General features: G+C 44.2%; 1 protein-coding gene across 1 annotated transcript in view; it reads left to right on the top strand.

Annotated features, from left to right (window-relative positions):
- Positions 1-19,135, top strand: part of LOC144942011 (copine-3-like) — a 44,372-nt gene extending 25,237 nt beyond the window's left edge. Inside the window, exons 6-16 of the mRNA XM_078868616.1 lie at positions 816-899; positions 2,283-2,372; positions 3,425-3,523; positions 8,821-8,907; positions 9,537-9,596; positions 11,326-11,459; positions 12,853-12,907; positions 13,089-13,140; positions 14,479-14,612; positions 16,122-16,358; positions 17,144-19,135. Of these exons, the coding sequence (XP_078724742.1) occupies positions 816-899; positions 2,283-2,372; positions 3,425-3,523; positions 8,821-8,907; positions 9,537-9,596; positions 11,326-11,459; positions 12,853-12,907; positions 13,089-13,140; positions 14,479-14,612; positions 16,122-16,358; positions 17,144-17,257 (1,146 nt within the window). The 3' untranslated portion in view covers positions 17,258-19,135. The remainder of the gene's footprint in view (positions 1-815; positions 900-2,282; positions 2,373-3,424; positions 3,524-8,820; positions 8,908-9,536; positions 9,597-11,325; positions 11,460-12,852; positions 12,908-13,088; positions 13,141-14,478; positions 14,613-16,121; positions 16,359-17,143) is intronic.
- The last annotated feature ends 3,414 nt before the right edge of the window (positions 19,136-22,549 follow it).

The following is a 22,549-nucleotide window of genomic DNA, read 5'->3' as shown; positions in this document are numbered from 1 at the left end:
GGTAGACCGTGAGTCACTGGTGAGTAACCGTTTGTCACTCATTTCCCAACGTCTTGTCTCTTCTCACAATTCAAGTTCCTAGAATCATATTCTTAGGTTTTCCTAGAATCAACCCACCCGCGCCTGCAACATGGCTTCATCCCAGAGGTCGCAATCAGGTACCCGATACCCGTACCCTACCCGTACCCGGCCGGGTACGGGTACCCGTTTGCGACCCTGGTGCGGCCGGGTATGGGTAAGGAATCAAAACCCGTTTGCGACCTCTGGTTCCGGGGTTCGTGACCGAACAACATTTTGTGAGGGTGCCCTGGCCTCAGGGTCCCAAGGTTTGGAGGGGCTGAAACCAAGGAAGGGTTCAGTTGAAGTGGACAAATGTCCTGGCAGTGAAGACTATGAGGTTTGTGACCCGATTTCAGGTGTAAATACACCCACGTGAAATGCAGAGCAATGGAAGTGTAAGACATGTGATCAAATCAATGCACAGATCTTCTTGATTCTTTCGGTAAAGTCACGTCGAAGGGAAGTAATAAAATAATACAAATAAAACATAATAAAATAATTCTCACGACGTTTCGGCCACAACGCAAGCAGCCGTCCTCACCTGAGGACCTCACCTGAGGACGGCTGCTTGCGTTGTGGCCGAAACGTCGTGAGAATTATTTTATTATGTTTTATTTTTATTATTTTATTACTTCCCTTCTACGTGACTTTACCGAAAGAACCAAGAAGATGAATCTCTGCAGTCACGAAAGCTTTAAATCGAAATTCAATGCACAGATGTTTATTTTGTGCTGATTGCCTCTGTCTGTCTGCAGGATTTTTTCGGTAAATCGGACCCTTACCTGGAGTTCTTCAAAAAAGGGGATGATGGGAGTTGGGCTCTGGTTCACAGGACAGAGGTAAGATGCTCCCAGTGTATCATGGCAGAGCCTGAAGACAAAGTAAGACCAAACAATCAAATGAATAATGAAATGTTGAGTTTGGAAGTGGATGAATAGCATTGTCATTGCATCCACTGGAGGTAATTTGGTCAAGGGAAAGCCTTGATTATAATCTCCCTGCTGTGGTGAACAAGGCGTTTTTAATGCGTGTTTACATTTTGTGTGCTTCAGTCTCACAGTTCTTAGTTACGAAAACATTTACTGTATTATGAATACATGTAAATGGAGTATGACATTTAAAGTATTAAATATGAGCTGCATTAATTAATAAAGAAAAATTACACATTCTCCACAAGTAAATTTATATATTCACGGGATAACGATGTAGAATACAATGAATAAAATTTGAGGTATGAAGTCAGTTTTAAATCATGCATGTTATAATTTATTCCTATTTTAATCAGCTTACGTGAACTTTGAAATGCAGTTCCCAATCCCATTGGGTTTATTAATTGAACTTCTGATAATTAGATCGTGATGTTGCTGTGGCAATAAAAAAAATGTTTGCTAATTAATCAGAGGTAGGAGCTTCTATGATGACTTTGCTGATACTCCAAGGAATGCAATTATATCACGTGACTCAGTATTAAGACTCTTGCTTGACATCCTAATGGAAAAAAACATTTTGACAATTTGTATAAAGCAATTCCTGATGAGAGTCTGAATTATTTTATTAGCTCTTCTGCACATAAGAAACATGTGGAAAAATCAGGAGCAAATCAAACAAAGCTTTAAATATATATAAAATGAATTGTAAGAAAAACGAGTACAAAAGCTAGCTTGCTATTGTGGATTAATGCTGGGCTTTTGAATGGGAGGGTTATCCGAGGTCCCTGCCTTTATTCCTAAGGAAAATTCACTTCACATGGGAATGTCTCCTCAAGACCCTGGGTTTAAATGGCCCTTCATTGCCAACGGATGGATCGAAATTTAGCAGAGTGAAATATTAATGAGAGGCAAATCAAGCAATAAAATGTACTTGCTCGTTGTCTGTGGTGCACAGATTGCAAATGCGATGATAGCCAAGTCCAGGTTTTGTTCATAGGAATCCAGTTCAGCTCTCCATGTCAGCCAACGCCTTCCATTTATGTGTAAATTGTGTAGTCCACTGTCTATACGTACTTCTTTCGCACCGTACGTAGCCAACCGTGCTAATCGCAGGTGCGGGCGAAGGACAACAAACTAAACCCAGAAAATATTTCCGCATCGGGCACACCTCACCCATTATACCTCTCGATGTGGCTGTGGCTTAACGAGTCGCGTGCCACCTGCTCCAGTCCACCAGTCGCACAGGAGACATTGGGTGACAAGTGAAGGCCTGCTTCTCTGCGTTGACGACAGGTGGTGCTGAACACCCTCAACCCGTCATGGCGGCCGTTCACGCTCGCCGTGCAGTCGCTGTGCGGTGGGGACCTCGATAGATCTGTCCGTGTGAGTAGACGATGCACCCCACAGGCACGTCTCAGGAAAAATGCATCCACACGATGATGTACGGTACTTTTTAAAAATATGTTTATTGCAATGAAATTGCGAGCCCGGTACGATACGCTGATCGACATTGGAGGGGAACAGAAATTCCGCGAGAATTCGAATTCGGCACATCGGGATGGTACTCGCTGCCCCAACCAAAGCAGGATATTGCGCAGGGGGAAGAGGCAGCTGCCAAGGAGTGACCAGGACCTGAACACACAACAAATGCATGACTCACAAAACGTTGGGGCCAAGATATGAGCGATGCCGGAAAGGCCCAAGGCCTTAGCTGGGCTTCCGAGCTCACTTGCGTTGGCGTCAGCCCACTCTAAATGCCTGCTGCAGTTTTATTCGTCTGGATTTATTCAGCCTTGCAGTCTTAATAAGAGAAAAGACTCATCTCCCTGAAGAGATTTGTGTGATTTATGGTACGGATTTCTGTGCTTTAGGTCTTCGCCCAGATCCCAGCAATGGGATGAGGCATGAAAGATAAATAGTAAAAATGATTAATAATATAATTCTTACTATTTTCCAAGGATTATTCAAGGCCTCAATTGTGCTGCATTGATATTTTATGAACTCTCACGGAGTAAAACATTGAATAGTCAATCTCTATATACGATCGAATAATAAATCCAAATAATTCAAAAAAATAATGGATAAGGGCCTTTTGTCATTTAACTGCTGGATAAAGGTGTTCTTAGGCCATGCCAATTATGTGGGGTTTTTTTTTACCATACTGCACCATGCTAGTCAATGCATGTTGGTTAAGGGGTGGGGACAGGATTGCTTCAGATATCACTCAATACTCATGTCAGCTATAACCAGAAATCAAACGTATGTCAGCATGTTCATAGTGCAGTACACTCGCCACTGCACACCACATATTAGCCAGTTAATCTTCTAATTAAGCATTCAGGCTTATTATTTGTCGTCGGTGCTGGGCAAGATTACTGTTCTGCAAATGTAATTCCGTTGCTGATCGTTAATTGCCCCACGTCTCACCTGTCCAGGTGACCTGCTACGATTACGACAGCGACGGAGGCCATGACTTCATAGGCGAATTCCAGACGAGCGTCACGCAAATGCTTGAGGCACAGAGTGGCAAAGAGGTACGAACCTGCATGGGAAGTTGCAACGACGGCGTGCATAGCGGTCATCCTCATAATAATAGTTCAATTTGTAACGCGCGCAAATTTGCAGACGTAGTGGCCGCAACTCAGAGGCGCGGAGCCAAGCTCAGAGTCGCTCAAAAGCGTGGTTATAGAGGTGAGTTTATAAGTCTCTCTTGAAGGAGGCGATTGAGGTGATGCTGCGAATGTGCAGAGGGATATCGTTCCAGACTGTTGGGGCTGCCACCGAGAAGCGGCGCATAGACACGTGACCATCCTGGATCTTGGTATCAAGAGGAGGTCGTGAGTCGCGCTGCGCAGGCATCTGCCGTGTGTTGAGCTGCAAGTTGTCATGCTGTCTTGTCATGTGATAGATGCTTTGATTTGATGATTAGCGTGCCACGGATATGCGTTTCGTCTCTGTGGCCGAAAGGTTGACACAATCTCACACAGTCTCTGATGTTACCCCAGTGATTGCTTCTCCCTCTCACGCTCGTGTATTTTCTCGTGAGAATGTTAAGAAAAAAGTTTCTCTGCTCAGTCTTCTCATTACACGCCTTGCCAGCACCACTTTCCTGTTCATGATGTCGTACAGCAACTTTTCTTTCTCTCTCAATGTTCATCTTCACACCTCGCCGAGACCCTGGAAACCAATGCCGTTTTCAATATCCTGCAGTGGAACGCATTTTCTTCTTTTTGCCTATTCATCTCTGGATAGAACTGCAGTCCCCTCAATGTGCATGCGTTCTCTGCAAAACGCACAGCAGCTGAGAACACATGAATACTTATTCAGCGTGAGCAAAAGTGGCTGCGATGTGGCTACACACTGGGATGGTTTTAAGAGTCGGTAGTTTAATCTGCTGGCTGATAATATCTATTGGAAATTACCAAAGCTTGCCAGCTGCTGTGAAGTGAATGTTAAATACCCTGTGGAATTAACATTTGCAAAGATGTAACGCAAAATGATCACAAGCGTCATTGAGGAAGATATGAGTAACAACATTGTTTTGTTATAAATATGTATTATATGGTTTTGCGTCAAACCAGGACCCATCTCTATCAGAGAAGGTCATTGCTTAGAAACGTCTGGCATTTTGTCAACATTGTTCAAGCAAATCTGATTCTTCGGTTTGCTTCTGTTGAATAAATGCTGCTGAAATTGTGCACTCCCAAAAGAATGATGTGGCCGATGGGAATTGTACAAAACGTTAAAAACAATTACGTGGATAGACGTGGGTGGGAAGGAGGCGTATTGTCAGCTTTATTTATTTATTTTCCCAGGCAAGTCGTTATGTTTCAGTGATACAGTGAAACCTCGAAATAAGAAAATTACCCACAGCTAATTCGTAAATATAATTAACTTATTATGCAAAACTATGACAAAGTCTTGCACGTAATTATGTTTAACTCGCTGTGATCTCATCTGGTAACATACAATTATTGTGGTTACATCTATTTCTTTAACTGTTAAAAGCACCATCTTTCTCTATTTGATAAAAATGTGTACCACTTTGAGAGAGGTCTCCACTGATTGTTCTAAGAAGATACTGGCCCCCGCCATGTGAACATGGATATTTTACTCCTGGGTTCGTGTTTCCAATAACGATGCGTGCCACAATTTCCTCATTTGTTGTATGAAGACATTTTTTAAAAATCCCATAAGCAACTTGTAAACAGCATCAATTTATTTTTAAAACCAGATAACACTTAGATGTCCAACAAGTCACAGGCTACGGGCTGTCAATGTCATCTTGCTAAAGCCTCACATTTATAGGACCAAGATGTATAAGTAAGAATATGATTCATGGAGACGTTCAAAGTCACCTGCCCTCGGAGAGAATCAATAGGATTAAAGGAGCTGCTAGTGCATTCTCGCGGCGTTTATTAGCTGAACAAGATGAGAAACAAATTAAGATTGGCGGGCGCATGCTTTTAGCGAGCATTCTCGGCTTGAACAGGACCTAATCTGCCTCCCGCTTTACCAGAGAAGCTACTTTGTAATAAACGAACGCGTGACACATTCGTCAATATCACTGCCCCTAAAGAGGACAAATTATATGAAGCGCCATCGTTGAGCATTGAGCATTCTTCACCTCTCTGTTATGAAGAAGGTTCATTGCCCGAAACGTCACCAATTATTTCCTCTTTAGAGCAGGGTTATTGACAAATGAGTTTTGTTATTTGTGCATTGTTGCCAATGCACTGTCACATTTTGTCATCTGTGCAATATATTACAGAAGACTTGGCTCTGTTGATTTCGTCCTTTTTTGAGTGCCGCACATATCAATTTTTATTTTAAAATAGCCCATACATAACGTAACATACGCAGCCTCAATAAACACTTAACGTGATAACCGTCGGAAATGATTGATAGAAAATGGTTGAAGATCTTAAAGGGATGGTGGCAAACATAACTACGAGTAAAAACAAAATTCAACTACTGTACGTTTGTTCAACAAATGAAGATACCTAAGTGAGACACAACGAGAAAACATGTTAGAATGTGCACTTATGCAGTTATTAGGGTCAGCATAATACAAATAAATAAAGAGATACATGATAGTGGGATGGATATGATTTTGAAAGCTGAACCCGGATAATGAAAAGAGACTTACCAATGTGCACAAAGAATACATTGACAATCGGTACATGTTCGTTTCTATGATATATGGATCAGAAACGTGCACATTGACGAAGAAGTGAAGAGAGGTGCAACGTTGGGAATTACGCTGAGAGAGACAGAAAGAGGAACACGTGGATTAGATAACGTAGGCAGATTAAGGATGTCATGTTGACTGTAAAGAAAAGTAAGCGGGCTTGGGTAGGATCCACTGTAAATATGGATGATGGTTAGTGGTCAAGACTGAAAGCAGAGTGCTAGCCAAGGAGGGAATGCACCCAAGAGGGTCATCCACCTTGGAGATGGAGCAATGATATCGTATTTGTGTACCGGAGCCAATACGGATTGTTGCATCGCAAGACCATTAGCAATCGTGACGACTTGGAAAGGTCTCCATCCGGCAGTGGATAGATTGCGGCTGATGCCAATGCCGATGAATGGGTACAGACTTCATACGCGTGTTGCGTGTATGCGTTTCAACGATACAAATTGACATCGTGCGTGAAGGCACATTCACTCAATGGCAAAACGAACGCGGGCATGCATTTAGGCTTACGGTCACATGCAATGACGAAGAATCCCTCGTATAGTTTTTCGTACAGACTTTTTGGGCAAGTGCTGTTGGCACCAATGAAGTTCGGCACCGCACACAGGGGCGGGGAAGATGGCCAACATCCCGCTGATGTTTACACGCTGCACCGGGTACTCTTTTAAGGCTAAGTCCACCGTGGGGAATCCCAGAACCGGTTCAGATATTCTCCGCTGTTATTGATCGTTAGCGGGCGTCGAACTCGGGTCCGCCGGGTCCGCCGGGTCCGCAGTGCGGTGTGATGACCACTGCACTGCCGCTCTCCAGACGAACACACACGAGCACAAAAACAAAGACGTACGCAGAGGCACAGACCGAAGAAAATAGATTGATAAACCATAGCGGCAGGCATGATCAGTGAGCATCTGTGAAGGTCAGTCCGGTACACGAGAGGATGGTGCGACTATCGCCACAATAAAAATGATTCAAACCAGAGGAGGCTGAGATCAGGTTCGGATGCTGCTTGCTGCTGATTATTGGCGTGGCGCAGATAAAATACCCAGGTACCTGAGATTTGAACGCGTTGCACAGACCACTGCACCGCCACTGCTGACCTCCCCCCCCCCGCGCGCACGCAGACGCGCACACGTTGCAATATGCTAGCTAATCCACACAGCGGTCCTTGCGGACTCAATCCCCCACGTTCACAAAAGCCCGGCACTCGCCGCTCGCGCTGATACGGCTAATGCCGTTCGTCTGGCGGCTGTCAGAGCTCATAATGCGGCCACGTTACCGGCTTGAATTTGCTCCGATTTCCTTTGCAAACTGAAGCGCTTACATTTTCAACCCTCGGAAGCACAAAGCAAGGACCTGCTCTTTGGATGTAGAGGCTTGTGCTTGTTTAGTTTTTAGTTGTGCGGTGTGTGTGTGTGTGTGTTTTTATACATATATATACAGTAAATCATATGAAGGAAGGAGTGTGGAAAAACTGTAATCGTATTAGTTTAATGAAATGTAAATTTACCTGCTTTATTTATATTCAGTGCCGGGGAAGTGATTATACTCACAGATTTGCATGCATATCATTTGCGCTGACATCCAGGCTCTGCAAGGAAATAATTCATTTTTGGAATTATTCATGCAGACGCAGCGTGCGCAGGCTAGAGACCTTATTGAAATGTAAGGAGCATGTTGGTCCAAACAGTGTCAATTTAGTCACTTGCTCTTGTCAAAGACCACCATAGGACCGTTGGAGTTTATCAACTAACTGGCACTTTGGTCTAATTGTTTTAACGATAATATATCACTTCATACGGCAACAGTACCCACTGGAAAAATAACATTTCAAAATCAGAATATTTATTTAGACATCGGTCTTCAAGAGCTGTTTGTAAACATTTGATTTCGCTCTCACCTTCAGCATTGCGAAACCTCTGCAAAAATTCATTGGCTGAAAACCTCTTAATATATAAAGGACTCTAGAGCTTATATATTCGTGGTTCTTTCGGTAAAGTCACGTAGAAGGGAAATAATAAAATAATAAAAAATTAAACAATGAAATTCTCACGACGTTTCGATTACAACACAAGCAATCATCATCAGGTGTGAAAATCAAATTTTCTTGCTGTGGTTTTCACACCTGATGATCATTGCTTGTGTTGTAATCGAAACGTCGTGAGAATTTAATTGTTTTATTTTTATTATTTTATTATTTCCCTTCTACGTGACTTTACCGAAAGAACCAAGAATACGAATCCCTGCAGTTACGAAAGCTTTAAATCAAGACTCTAGAGTTTGTGAAGTTGTTGGTACTTGCCCACCACCTGGCTGCTGCCTTAGAGCTTATCTGTTGTTCTTCAGCGATTGAGAGATGCCATTTGCATGAATGACGACACGATATAAAAACAACGAAACATTATTATTCTCTGTTTGGTGGTTGCCCCCTACAAACAATGCCCAGGTCAACTTAGCTGCAAACCACACTTCATGGTGGCATGTGGTTGAATTATTTGATACGTAAGCGAACTGAGATGTTTTTAACAGAAACCACAACGCTGAGGCTTGAGACTCGGCAAGCTTTCTCCAGTAAGCATGTATCGTCAATAATAATGACAATAATTGTTCTTTACGTGTTTTCTTTAACTCGAGGTGGACTACAAATGCATCAATGCCAAGAAGAAACAGAAGAAGAAAGACTACCAACACTCCGGCATCGTGCGGCTCAAATCCTGCAAGGTGCTTTCACCGTCCTCGATAGAAGCCGCCCCCCTTAACCGCTGCGCACAAATAAGCAGCAGAAGGCCCACGAGGGATCGTGGGATTCCAGAGCTGCAGGAGATTGCGGGAATCCAAAAGCCAATCACACGCGGTATCCAACATTGTGCATGGAGGGAGATTGCTGTGGTTCGCAGCATGCACACCCAGTCGCCTTTGTATCCCCAGTGCTGATGTTTATCACACTGTACTCGAGTCTAACTTAGGCCGAGTAGATGCATAGAGGAGCCCCAGGATTGGTTTAGATGACATCGGTCGTGATATGCATGACCAGGACTCAAATCTGGGTTTGCCGATACTGTGTTGCAGTGTCATAACTAGAGAGACAACTCGACTTAAAATGGAACACGTGCACACACACGGATGCAAAGATCTCCCAATTAGCCTCGTAGGCTGGGGGAGCAAACGGAATTCGCGAACACTTACTAGGCTTGAAACAGCACATGGGGGGTTGATGTCTTCCCCAGTCCTAATACATACCACACCAGGTACTCAATTTAGGCAGGTACACCCATACACACACTCCCATATGTGCATTGACATCCACCCTATGCACAGACGTAGTTTGAACACACACATGTGCTCTGCAGATGTACGCGGAATACACTTTCCTCGACTACATCTCCGGAGGCTGTCAGCTGAATTTTACGGTAAGCCTAAAGCCGTTAAGACTCCATCCCCTCCACTATCACTAATCTAGGAGATGAACGTTACACTGCTGCTCGCTATGCAGCTATGGGCTCGGTCGTATTGATATTCATATGTAGTTTAGGCAACCGTTGTTATATGTGTTATATATATGTGTCTGTCATTGGCCGTTGGGGAAATAATACCTTAACTTGCATCATTGAAATTATTTCATTTTCCTTTAAATACGTTATGTTTATTTAAAGCCAGTGACTTAATAATTGCTCCATCATTTGATAGGAAATGCTGTGCAATATGTGGCATTAAATGATCGTGCAGTGTAACAACATTTTTATTAAAGTTCCAGTGGCCTAAATTGTCCTACTTTTGGCTTTGAAGGGAGCTGAGGCTTGTCAACATTTGGAATTCATTATTTCTCCTCGTGTCCCTGGCAGAGATGAGTGAAATTGTGGGAAGGTGTATTTTTAAGTCATTCTTGTCCTCTGCAGGTCTGAAGCCTTTTATGTGAAGTGTGGCAGTGTGCAATATATAATTGGCTCTACAATTATGTGCAAAGTATTTCATTAAAATTGGTTAAAATGCATTATGTGACAGTGTTAAAGTGAAAGCAATTTATTCACAATTTAATTGACTTACCCTGTGCCCTCGAGTGTCATTTCAGAATTCCAAAAAACTGCAAACCAATATTTTAATTGTGCCTTGTTAAAGCGCACACACTAGATCAAACTGTCCGAATACAAATTGATGTTTTAAATTGTCTGGTTCTGAGGCTCACATTGGAGTAGGCTAAGATTTGATTTAAAAAGTTGACGCTGTGTTAGAAATGCGATTTTCAATTAATATGACCGAATAAACACCGTGAGGGTTACCGTGTAAGTTGCCGCATGGACAAGAGTCATAACCAGAGGCAGTTGCATAAAACACCGTGGCATATTCCCTGCCGTGATTTTGATTAAAGCCTACGGGGGACAAGGTCGGCGCTGTGGCAGTTCCTGTGCCTCGCAGCAAGAAGTGCCTGTCTTTGATTCGGGTGCCGTCCTGTGGTGTGGAGTTTGCATGCTCTGCCCCTGTGGTGTGGAGTTGCTATATTCTGTCCCTGTGGTGTGGAGTTGGTATGCGCTGTCCCTGTGGTGTGGAGTTGCTATATTCTGTCCCTGTGGTGTGGAGTTGCTATATTCTGTCCCTGTGGTGTGGAGTTGCTATCTTCTGTCCCTGTGGTGTGGAGTTGGTATCTTCTGTCCCTGTGGTGTGGAGTTGCTATATTCTGTCCCTGTGGTGTGGAGTTTGTATCTTCTGTCCCTGTGGTGTGGAGTTGGTATCTTCTGTCCCTGTGGTGTGGAGCTGCTATATTCTGTCCCTGTGGTGGGGAGTTGGTATGCGCTGTCCCTGTGGTGTGGAGTTGCTATATTCTGTCCCTGTGGTGTGGAGTTGCTATATTCTGTCCCTGTGGTGTGGAGTTGCTATATTCTGTCCCTGTGGTGTGGAGTTGCTATATTCTGTCCCTGTGGTGTGGAGTTGGTATGCGCTGTCCCTGTGGTGTGGAGCTGCTATATTCTGTCCCTGTGGTGGGGAGTTGCTATATTCTGTCCCTGTGGTGTGGAGTTGCTATATTCTGTCCCTGTGGTGTGGAGTTGCTATATTCTGTCCCTGTGTGGAGGAGTTTGTGCAGTATGCGCGCTGTCCCTGTGGTGCGGAGTTGTTATGCTCTATCCCCGACCTTTGCGCACAAAGGTCGGTATCGACTTCACGGCGTCCAACGGGGACCCGCGGGACCCGTCCTCGCTGCACCACATCAGCCCGACCGGTACCAACGAGTACCTGGCCGCCGTGTGGGCCGTGGGCCAGGTCATCCAGGACTACGACGCGTGAGTATGTGGCCCGAGGCGGGGTGAGAGCCCCTGTGCTCTGCCTGGGTGACACCGCGGCCTGCGGACACATGGCGGAGGTGGGGGGGGGCTCTAATTTAGCGTCAGAGCTGTTACGGTCGTGCGCGGTGATGCACGCGCCCATCACCGAGTGACTTGCTGGTCGGTTTGCTGGCTCATGCAAGGGTTTCAGGAATTCAAGAGACCAGGACGGTCTCATTAGTGAGAGTAACCTCTGCCAGTAGGGGGCAATGATTGTTGTGTATAATCCAAATTGAGTATTTTTTGTGGGTAAATTTCGAATTTGACACATTTGGTGGTGGTGTAATTAAGTGTGTGAGCTGCCCGCATGCGGTGCTTTGTCGGTGACAGCACAACAAGTAGGTTTACTCATTTGTGCCGTCAATGTGTTTTCTCCAATCACTCTCGTTTTCCTCCCACACACAAAATGTCACAAAAGAATATGCCAAAACATTTCTGATACAACATTACAGGCAGTGCCTGCCTGAAAATAAATCTTGGGACTCGGTTACATCATTAGTTCCAGTCAGCAGCTCCACTGGGATGAGCACATCCAAATCGCTGAGACATCAACTGCCTCCTGAGCGAAGCGTATGCAATATATTTCGTGTTTGTTCATTTTCAGTTTATTTATCGACAAGCTGTTGTAAAAAAATATTAGTCGAGGACATCATTACTTAGGCTCATGAGTGTATGGGGGAAGATGATGGACAATGACAGATAATAAAATATAATGGCAGGTAATGCGAGGTAACAAACAAAGGTAATGGCCCTTACGACACATGACCAACGGGTGTGATGGTCAAAACAAGTTTCAAGTTTTCAAGTTTCATTTATTAGGTATAGCCCTGTGAGCCATTCGGCTCTTGAATCGGGTGCAACCGCAACAAACAAAAAAACAAAAACATGAACAAGAAAACATCTTAAGGTGACTAAGTGCAAACAGAAAATCCAAGAAAAGACAGCAAAATATTGCAGAAAAAGCACCGTACACCAACACTGTGTGCAAAAATCCCAATGGGATGCAAGTCAAACAACAACAACCACAAGACAACTCAGATTAAGGCCATCAGTCTAACTTTGTACTACAACAAACAAACATGGCCAAACCGAAAAACTTTTCAAAAATCACCAAAATAAAGCCACAAAAGCAATGAAACAGCGATCATAGGAACTGTGACCGAATTTTCACAATAAACGATGTAAACAACACGTACCACCAAACTCTGCAGCCAGAAGAGGGGATCAGAGCTGCCGACACCTCGCTTCTGACACGCCTGCTCATCAATACCATCCTCCTGTCAGGGCTATCAACGTTACCGTTCTTATTTCATAGTTTATTTGTGTCGATGTATGTTTTAATTGTGTTCAGGGACAAGCAGTTCCCAGCTCTCGGATTTGGAGCTCAGCTTCCTCCAGAATGGAGGGTAAGTGTTTGTGCGTATTTATTTCTGGTATATGCCTGTATAAAACAACCATCATTGTGTTCGATTTAGTTTGCATTAGCCCGTCCAACCTTCCGCCCATCTATTTTGTTTTAGTTTGGCAGTTTTTTTTTATTCGTTACGTTATTCCCCACGAAAACCGGCGTTCTCTCCTCTCCCACAGGTCTCGCACGAATTTGCCCTGAATTTCAACCCCCTAAACCCATTCTGCACAGGTATGCACGGCACTCGCTTCATTTCGGTGACGGCTTCACCAGGTGCATGCGCACGTGCATGTTTACCCTATCGCGGGTTGCATAAAAAAATGTTGCTTTGAAAAGGTATTAATATCAGAACGTGTGTCGCTGTGCAATCATTAGCGCATAGGACTTGCAATTCCAGAGGTCGCCGTGTCGATCTCCCAGCCCGGCAGTTGAAACAGCGGTGCAAGTTTATTGAATCGCCCCCTGCCCTCTGTCCACCCAGCAGTATAAATAGGTACAACTGCAGTGAGTCTATTGGCAAGTCACGTGTGGTGGGGTAAAGTGTGGGTATGAGCACATGTTCCAAGATGTTTGACCAGCATGGAAGAGTTGACAAAAATACCCTCATATTATTGGTTCTTTCGGTAAAGTCACGTAGAAGGGAAATAATAAAATAATAAAAATATAAAACACTAAAATTCTCACGACGTTTCGACTGCAACACAAGCAATCATCATCAGGTGTGAAATCCACAGCAAGAAAATTGTATATTTTTATTATTTTATTATTTCCCTTCTACGTGACTTTACCGAAAGAACCAAGAATATGAATCCCTGCAGTCACGAAAGCTTCAAATCAAGATGAATAGACTGTTCGGGCAAGTGCTGTGAGTAAACAACTCGTTAAGGTAGGCACGGTGAACGAAGATGTGTGGCCTGAACCACACCTGGCCACCTTTGTCTCCCCCATACTGATGCTCGGATAATACTGTAGGCACACACAAAGCAATATATATATTACGACGCAAGAGTGACAGCTTACATTTCCAGTTTGAGAAAACAAATTTCAACTCGGGAGCTTTCAGTTTGTGTGCGACATTTGTCTGGTTTTATTGAGTTAAATCGATTCGTGACCTTTATCAAAGCCAGGTGAGAGGTGAGAGCGCTTTCAGGTAACATTCCTTTTGACAGCGAGCATATAATTCCACAGAGTTGCTGATTCACATTTGCTTCTAAGTTCTAGAAGTTTATTCCCCACAATATACATGACAGTTAAATACCTGTACACTATCGTTACTTTACCCGTTTCCCAGTCCATTGAAACCACCTGTTTGTGTTACCTTAATCTAGAGAACCCAGAGTAGAGTTTATTGCCTTCTCAGTCATCAATAAGCTTCCGGTCTAATTTACTCTGGGCATCGTTTTGCAGTATCTTTTCACGTGAATGAGTGAGTAATGTGGTTATTCCACCTGATTACTGTACACACCTGTGTTGTTGCAAGGAGCTAGATTCCCTCCAGGGCTTCGGCCTCGTGGCGACATTGGCCTCAACTCTCTCCTCCTTCTCCCACCCCCCGCCCGACTCCTGCAGGTGTGGAGGGCATAGTGCAGGCGTACATGGCGTGCCTTCCCCAGGTACGCCTCTACGGCCCCACCAACTTCTCCCCGATCATCAACCACGTCGCGCGATTCGCCGCTGCCGCTGCCCAGCAGCCCCCAGCTACGGTGAGCGCAACCCGGCGGCCGCACAGGCTCACGGGCGGGGGTCTGACCTCTGCTGGGTTTGGAAAAGGTGGAATCGGGACGTTCGCAACATGGTGCTTGCGCCAGCCCAGGTGTGCTTCGAGACCACGTGAAGTGGCGAAGGATGGAAATAATAAAATAATAAAAATAAAACATAATAAAATAATTATAATGGTAGGTTTTTACCCTTTTAACTGGTACAAAACTGACACCTTTATTCAAGGCATCATGTTTGCAATGACCACAACACAAGTAGTCAATAAAGCAAACAAAAAGAAGCAACTCTGATAAGGATAATAATATGCACTGTCCTTGAAGTTGATTGGCCCACACCCGAGACGGCTTTCTTTAGAGCCTAGTCCCCATTGGTGTAGGGCCAGATGACACCAGAAGGCGTACAACTCAAAAAACTTCAAGGACAGTGCATATTATTATCCTTATCAGAGTTGCTTCTTTTTGTTTGCTTTATTGACTACTTGTGTTGTGGTCATTGCAAACATGATGCCTTGAATAAAGGTGTCAGTTTTGTACCAGTTAAAAGGGTAAAAACCTACCATTATATTTTGCCACTGGTAAAAGAGATCTCATAGTGTAAATGTTTACCCCGAACTCTCAATACTCTGATATTGCACTGTTTTTGAGTTGTACGCCTTCTGGTGTCATCTGGCCCTACACCAATGGGGACTAGGCTCTAAAGAAAGCCGTCTCGGGTGTGGGCCAATCAACTTCAAGGACAGTGCATATTATTATCCTTATCAGAGTTGCTTCTTTTTGTTTGCTTTATTGACTACTTGTGTTGTGGTCATTGCAAACATGATGCCTTGAATAAAGGTGTCAGTTTTGTACCAGTTAAAAGGGTAAAAACCTACCATTATATTTTGCCACTGGTAAAAGAGATCTCATAGAATAAAATAATTCTCACGACGTTTCGGCCACAACGGCTGCTTGCGTTGTGGCCGAAATGTGAGAATTATTTTATTATGTTTTATTTTTATTATTTTATTATTTCCATTCTACGTGACTTTACCGAAAGAACCAAGAAGATGAATCCCTGCAGTCACGAAAGCTTTAAATCGAAAAGTGCCGAAGGCTCGCCGGCAATAGGTCACGGAGGCCTGCCACTGTTCAGAACGGCAAAGACAAAGATCCCCCATATAATCTGAACAGACTGTTGGGGCAATTGCTGTTCGTTAACACCTATAATAGCTGGCATGGTACACCAAGGAGATTGGTAGCCAGCACTATGCCCGGCCGCCTTTGTCTACCTAGTGGTAATGTTTACACACCGCACCAGGTACTCATTTGAGGCGGAGTCGATCTAGGGGAGGCCCACGAGGATTGGTTAAAATATCCGCTGTTGTTATTGGTCATGAGCGGAACTCAAACTCGGATCACCGTGTGACATACATGAGCAAATATGAATGTCTATAAAAGGCTTCACGGTGCGTGTGCACGTGTGTGCGTGCGTGCGTGTGCTTGCTTGCACAGCAGCAGTACTTCGTGCTGCTCATCGTGACGGACGGCGTGATCAGCGACATGGATGAGACGCGCCTCGCCGTGGTGCAGGCCTCCCGGCTGCCCATGTCGCTCATCATCGTGGGCGTGGGTAGCGCCGACTTCTCCGCCATGGAGTTCCTGGACGGTGACGGCGGCATCCTCAAGGCGCCCTCGGGCGAGCCGGCCGCCCGCGACATCGTGCAGTTCGTGCCGTTCCGCGACTTCCGCAACGTGAGCTACGCCGCCCCCCCTCCCCGCCCCCCTTAGCGCGAGCGTGAAGCAGGAAGGACGATTGACCCCACGTGTCATTGTCCTCTTCCTCTGATTCTAGACTTGAAGCTTTCGTGACTGCAAGGATTCATATTCTTAGGTTTTTTTCGGTAAAGTCACGTAGGTAAAAAAATAAAATTAATAAAAGTAAAATAAAAATAAAATACAAATCACGACGTTTCGGAGGCAACAAGACGGAAGCTTGTGTTGCCTCCGAAACGTCGTGATTTTTATTTAATTTTTATTTTACTTTTATTAATTTTAAATTTTTACCTACGTGACTTTACCGAAAAAAACCTAAGAATATGTACTCTTCCTCTGATTTTATCTGAGCTGTTCTATCGGCGTCGTGCCAGGAGATGAAGTGTCCATTCTGATCTCTCGCAGACCAGCGCAACCCACGGAAGCATTTGTCCCAGATCGATTGCTTAGATCCCTTCAGAGTGACCTCTATTCCACAGAGTAGAGAGCATCGACTCTACCACAGAGAAATGTTTATTCATTGACGTAATTCAATAATCATCCCAGCTCTAATAATAATCCTGCATGGCTGAAAACCAGATTCGAACCCAGGATCACAGCAGGCTGGCTGCATGCTTTGATATCTGAGCCATCCGGCCACCTTCTAAAAATCGAATGTCATGGAATCGGCATATGGGCCATATCTATGAGACGAGAGCTATTCTCTTTAGAGTTGCATCTTCCCTTAACCAGGGTTGTGTTTTGTGTGTGTGTCAAATCACCAGGCTCCCAAGGAGGCGCTGGCTAAGGCGGTGCTGGCGGAAGTGCCAGGTCAGGTGGTCACCTACTTCAAGCAGCGTGGCCTTGCGCCGGCGGCTATCGAACAGGCGTCGCAGTAGCTTAGACACAACGGAAAACCACAAACACAACAACCACAACAACGTGGAGTTAAACGTGGATTTCCGCATGGTCCTTTTCAACTGGAGGTGGCGTTTTCATCGATATTCTTTAGTTATATGACAATATCGCCAGTGTTGCATAATGTATGCCCAATATCGTTTTGTTAATTTCCTTTTTTTATTTTTTTTATTTTTTTGTGCTTTTAAAGAGAGGGCCCAAGTTTTGGGATGTGCGGATAACTTAGGTTTTTATAATTTTACTCACCCTCTGTGTCAAATTGTTTAAAGCGATGCCCAAGTTAAGTGCTGAGAAAATTGGTTGTACAATTTTACTTACCCTCTGTTTAAAATACTTTCACGAGGTCAGACATTTTTGTTATCGTGAATATTTACCACCTTCAGCCAAAACCGTTGTCATAGCTTTTCCTACGTAACAGGAGGCTGCGTATTGGGAGGATGGTAAACATAACTGCGCCCGTTTTTAGTTTGTGGCATGGGCCTCCAGGATCGGCTTTAACAATACACAAAGGTGTGCAGTAGTTGATGCACAAAAGCTCTCGGCCTTAACCAGACCACCAGCTCAAAATAACTGAATGTGTTCCCATGTTGTCGTTTAGACCGCCAACTCAGTAAGAGTGAGCATCAACATCCCCGTCTCGGTCACCGGTGCTACAAAAAAAACTACGCTCTTTTCTGCAGATTTTTCAAAATGTACCTTTAACTCTTAAAAACAAGCAAGGTGGGAACAAACTGAAAGTATTTGTTAAAAACAGCCATAGTGCAATGCCTAATTAGCACAAGAGTGGAGCGTTTTATTAATATTCACAATTAAGCTTCTGTTAATTCTGCATAGAACTGCGTCATTGTTTGCTATTGTATCAATTGAAAACAAATCATATTCTTATTAATGGTTCTTATAAATGAGCATTGTTTTATTTGTTGAAAAACTAGAAACTATTACTTTCGTGGTGGAGATTATTAGCTTGTTATTCGGTATACCTATGGTGAAAAAGTGAATCTATTTTTAGTCTTTTTTGTGGCCAGATAACCAAGTGACTGTTTTCATTGTGTTCTGTGAAAATATTGTTCGCCCTCTGAAAAATAAAAATAAACAGTTATATTGATGAACTTTTGGCATGTGACCACAGCCAAGTCTCACAATATAAATAATTGGGAGAGGAATTCATTGATTGGCGTGAAACGTATTTCTTAGGGCAAGCATAAGTTTCACGGCACATGTAGCTTGCTGTGTTTCAAATGTTTGTGTCAAGTGAGTGCATTGTTTGCAAAAGAAATGTACCAAAAAACGTTTTGAGGCATTTAAATCCATGTTTTTTGTTGTTTATGTGCCCATGTCAGAGGTTCTAGGTAACTTGTACATTGTTAGATGGTTTTATTTTTAATATTGTTACGAATCAAAGACCAACTATAGCTAAGTCGTTTTTTTTTTGTCAGTGCTAATGCCACAGTCAACTCCAGTGCAGTTCCAGGTCGTGCATTTGCTCGGGAAGACAACATTGAGTGCAAAGCCACCTGATCGTGATTAAATGTCATCGTTGAATTTAGAGAGCTCTACCTTTTGGGTTTAACGCATTCTATAAAGTCGGGTGTTGTTGTTTTTGCAAAAGCCAAGTTCGTCTTGCAGGAAACTGCAGTGACAGTATTTGCTCCTTTTGTACACCACTGTTGCATTGGCATCAAATGCTGCCTCCGAGCGGCCCAGTGCCATGGAATGTCCTGTGCCTAGCTGTTCTTAGTAAGCTTAACGATGGATTTTAAACGGCCGTGTGGATGTTGTAAATAAATGGATTAACGTGTCTGCGTATGTTTCCATTGGATGTTTCTTGGCCGGTAAGCCTTGTCATGGGGCATTTATCCCTGCCGTATGAAGCTGTTTACATTTTAAAACATGAACCTTCTCCCGCCGTCGCCTGTAGCAGGGCAGATTGCATCACGCGCAGTGCAGTGGTAGCGTTGCAAACGCGGCATAATCCAGCTCTGTGTTAAATGAGGTTTATTAAAGAACACTCTATAGAACTATAAATTTCGATCTAAAGCTTTCGTGACTGCAGGGATTCATATCCTTGGTTCTTTCGGTAAAGTCACGTAGAAGGGAAATAATAAAATAATATAAATATAAAACAATAAAAAATTCTCACGACGTTTCGACTGCAACACAAGCAATCGTCACCAGGTGTGAAATCCACAGCAAGAAAATTTGAAAAAAGTGGCGGTTTTTCCTAACAGTCGAAACGTGAGATTTGTTTTATTGTTTTATATTTATATTATTTTATTATTTCCCTTCTACGTGACTTTACCGAAAGAACCAAGAATATAAACTTTTTATTTTACCAGGTAAGGCCCACTGAAGTGGTTTATCACGTGGAAATTTATAGCAGCCACATACATTAAACGCACGTTGATTCTAAATGTGGAGAGAAAAAACCAGAGGACCGAAAAAAATCCACACGACCACGGGGAGAATACGCAAACTCCAAATATACAGCAGGCGCCAGGGTCGGGATCGAATCCATGACCTCCTGTGTACCAGGTGAGATAGTTAGCATCTCGACACAATGGCACTTATTGAGGCAGGCCTATTTTGGGTGGGTTGGACACATTCCTCCATAATAGTTAAGGCTCGTGGTGGTGTAACGGTACGTGGATTAAAAGTGGTTATTGCATTTATGAAACATTTGTGTGCGGGTTCCCCAACTTCGCTAATCCACACTGACCAGCATGAGAAGGTTTTGGTCAAACAAACTCCATGCATGTAGGTGGGGGTGGGTGCTTCATCTGGAACATGTATTTATTGACTTCAGGGCAGTAAGAAATAAAACAGCGTCTGCTTGGTTCATGGAGGTTGTGATTTACGTGCAGTAGACATTTCCCTATCACACTTATTATGCTTGTTTACCCAGGAAAATCACACCAGCACAGTCTCAAGCAAAAGTGTACAAAGATCTCCCGTGTAGCCTTAACAGGCTGTTGGGGCAAGTGCTGTTAGCGAGCACCTATGAAGGCCGGAACGACACGAGAGGATGGGTGGCCAGTACCACGCCTGGCCGCCTTTGTCTCCCCAGTAGCGATGTTTACACATCACAACCATGCAAGGCTGAGTCGACCCAGGGGAGGCCAAGAACAGGTTCGGATATTCGTCGCTGATGTTGGCGGTGAGCGGGAATGGAACTCCGGTCCCCCGGTAGGGGGCCGTCCATAAATGACGTCACGCGATTTTGGACGATTTTTACCCGCCCCCTTGTCACACGGCGTCACAAAAAGTCAGACCCCCCCCCCCTCAAATATGACGTCACAAAGCTCTGCCCCCCCCCAAACCATATTTCCATTTTAAAAATAAACCATGCTTCAAATCGCTTTAAGCTATTGTCATTGTAGTGCGTATTTAATGTGGCGCTGCACTCTGATGTTGTAGGAGACAACTTTTATTATAAAGTATATTTAATTAAGTGGAACGTGTTGTCTATATTTATTTAAAGTTGCGCATTTTATGTGACGTCACATTTCTCAAAGCCCCCCCCCTCGTCACACATCGTCACAAATGTCTGAGCCCCCCCCCCCCCCCTAGGTGCGTGACGTCATTTATGGACGGCCCAAGGTAGCGCAACGCGCTGACTGCGATGTTGCGGGTCCCACTCGAGTGGTCTTGATTGGCGGTGGTGCCACAGCAAAAAATGGGCTAAGAACCACTGCAGAATACTTGAGAAGATAACTACCAAACAGCCACCCATACTCCATAATATAGGATTTTTTGGGGGGGTTAGATCGGGTAAATATTTGCAACAATATGGATAATATTGGTCGCGAAAGCCAACGTGTTAAGCCACCAAGTCACCTAATTCACTCACATCACGGGTCTGACGTTTAAGCGATGTCACAGCAACCAAGCACATACAATGCGTGCGTAGTTGAATTATTTACATAGCCTCGTCAAAATAGTAAACGTGGACACTTTGAATAAACGTGCAGTTGTTACACGAGGCACATCGCCTGCGGGAGGCACCTGGGCTTGCTTGTTCAATGAGGCAACAAAGGCGGCAAGGGATTTGGGTGGGGATATTTAAACGGTGACGAACGCGGGGTATTGGTAAAACGAGACCAAGCAAACGTCTGGTGAGGGCACATTTGAAGAAGCGTGGGTTAATTACCCGGGTCCACACGTTGGGAAACACCGGCTGGCTAAGCTCGTCAAACATGCCGAACTATTGTTCATGTTTGGATTAATCTGGTGGTCGGTGTAGCCAAGAGGCAGGCTGTATTTCGAAAGTCACTCATCCGCGCACAACTTTTAACAACTGCAGTCGACGAGTACATTTTGGCTGTGTTTTGAAATTACAAACCAATGGATTTTTGGTGTATTTTCATTTCATCAAAGAGTGCATTGGAGTATAACTCCAGATTCCAAATCACTACCAGCACGCCAATGGCAAGACCTCCAGACCTCCAGCATAAATAGAGATTATGATAAAGATTCAGATTTTTTAAAAACCACGTGGGCTCACATATCCACAGACTTCCACAACCTCTGCGTGTGGCAAGAGTGGCAAGCAATGGCATTGTGATGACGCTTGTCGTCAGCGTGTTTGCGAGTGCGCTCACGTTACTGGATAGAGGAGGCTAAACGGGCGTGGCACGGGCTAGAGAAGAGATGGAGTGACGTGGTACAGGAGGATGTGGAGCTGAGTGGACTTGCCGATGACTGGTACCAGCGGTGTCAATATCGGCCTCTGTGGAGAAGGCTCGTGAAGGACGCTACTGAGCAGCTGGAGGCAGTCGCCCTCCAACAACAACGGAGGGCGGAGGAGCGACGCTCACAACAACGAGCGGAGCGCCGGGTGGCTAAAGCACAGCAAGTTGTTATTTGGTTCTTTCGGTTAAGTCACGTCTAAAGATAAAATAATAAATTAAATTAAATAATAGAATACGACGTTTCGATTGCAACACAAGCAATCATCATCAGGTATAATGAAATAGCGACATAATATCTAACCAGAAAACTATAGACAGACATATTAGCAGACAGATATCACAAGATACATACATAGCGAGAGCAACACAGGTGACAGAGAGGGGTGATCGTCTCTGTGGGGTGGCCTTAAACAGACAGAGGGGGGGGCGGAGGCAGAGAGAGGGAGGGGGGTTAGAAAAAATTAGCATATCAATGAGTGGTCCAAAAGAAAACGTGGTGCTGCGAGTACGATGGCACAGCAAGCAAGCCTGAAAATCAGGAGAAAGACACACTAAAATTAAATAACCTAGTAAAATATCGAAATG

The sequence above is a fragment of the Lampetra fluviatilis genome, chromosome 26 (assembly GCF_964198595.1).
Source record: "Lampetra fluviatilis chromosome 26, kcLamFluv1.1, whole genome shotgun sequence".
In the NCBI taxonomy this organism is placed as follows: domain Eukaryota; kingdom Metazoa; phylum Chordata; class Hyperoartia; order Petromyzontiformes; family Petromyzontidae; genus Lampetra; species Lampetra fluviatilis.
Note: the sequence above shows the minus strand (reverse complement) of the source record. Positions and strands in the feature narration are given on the sequence as shown.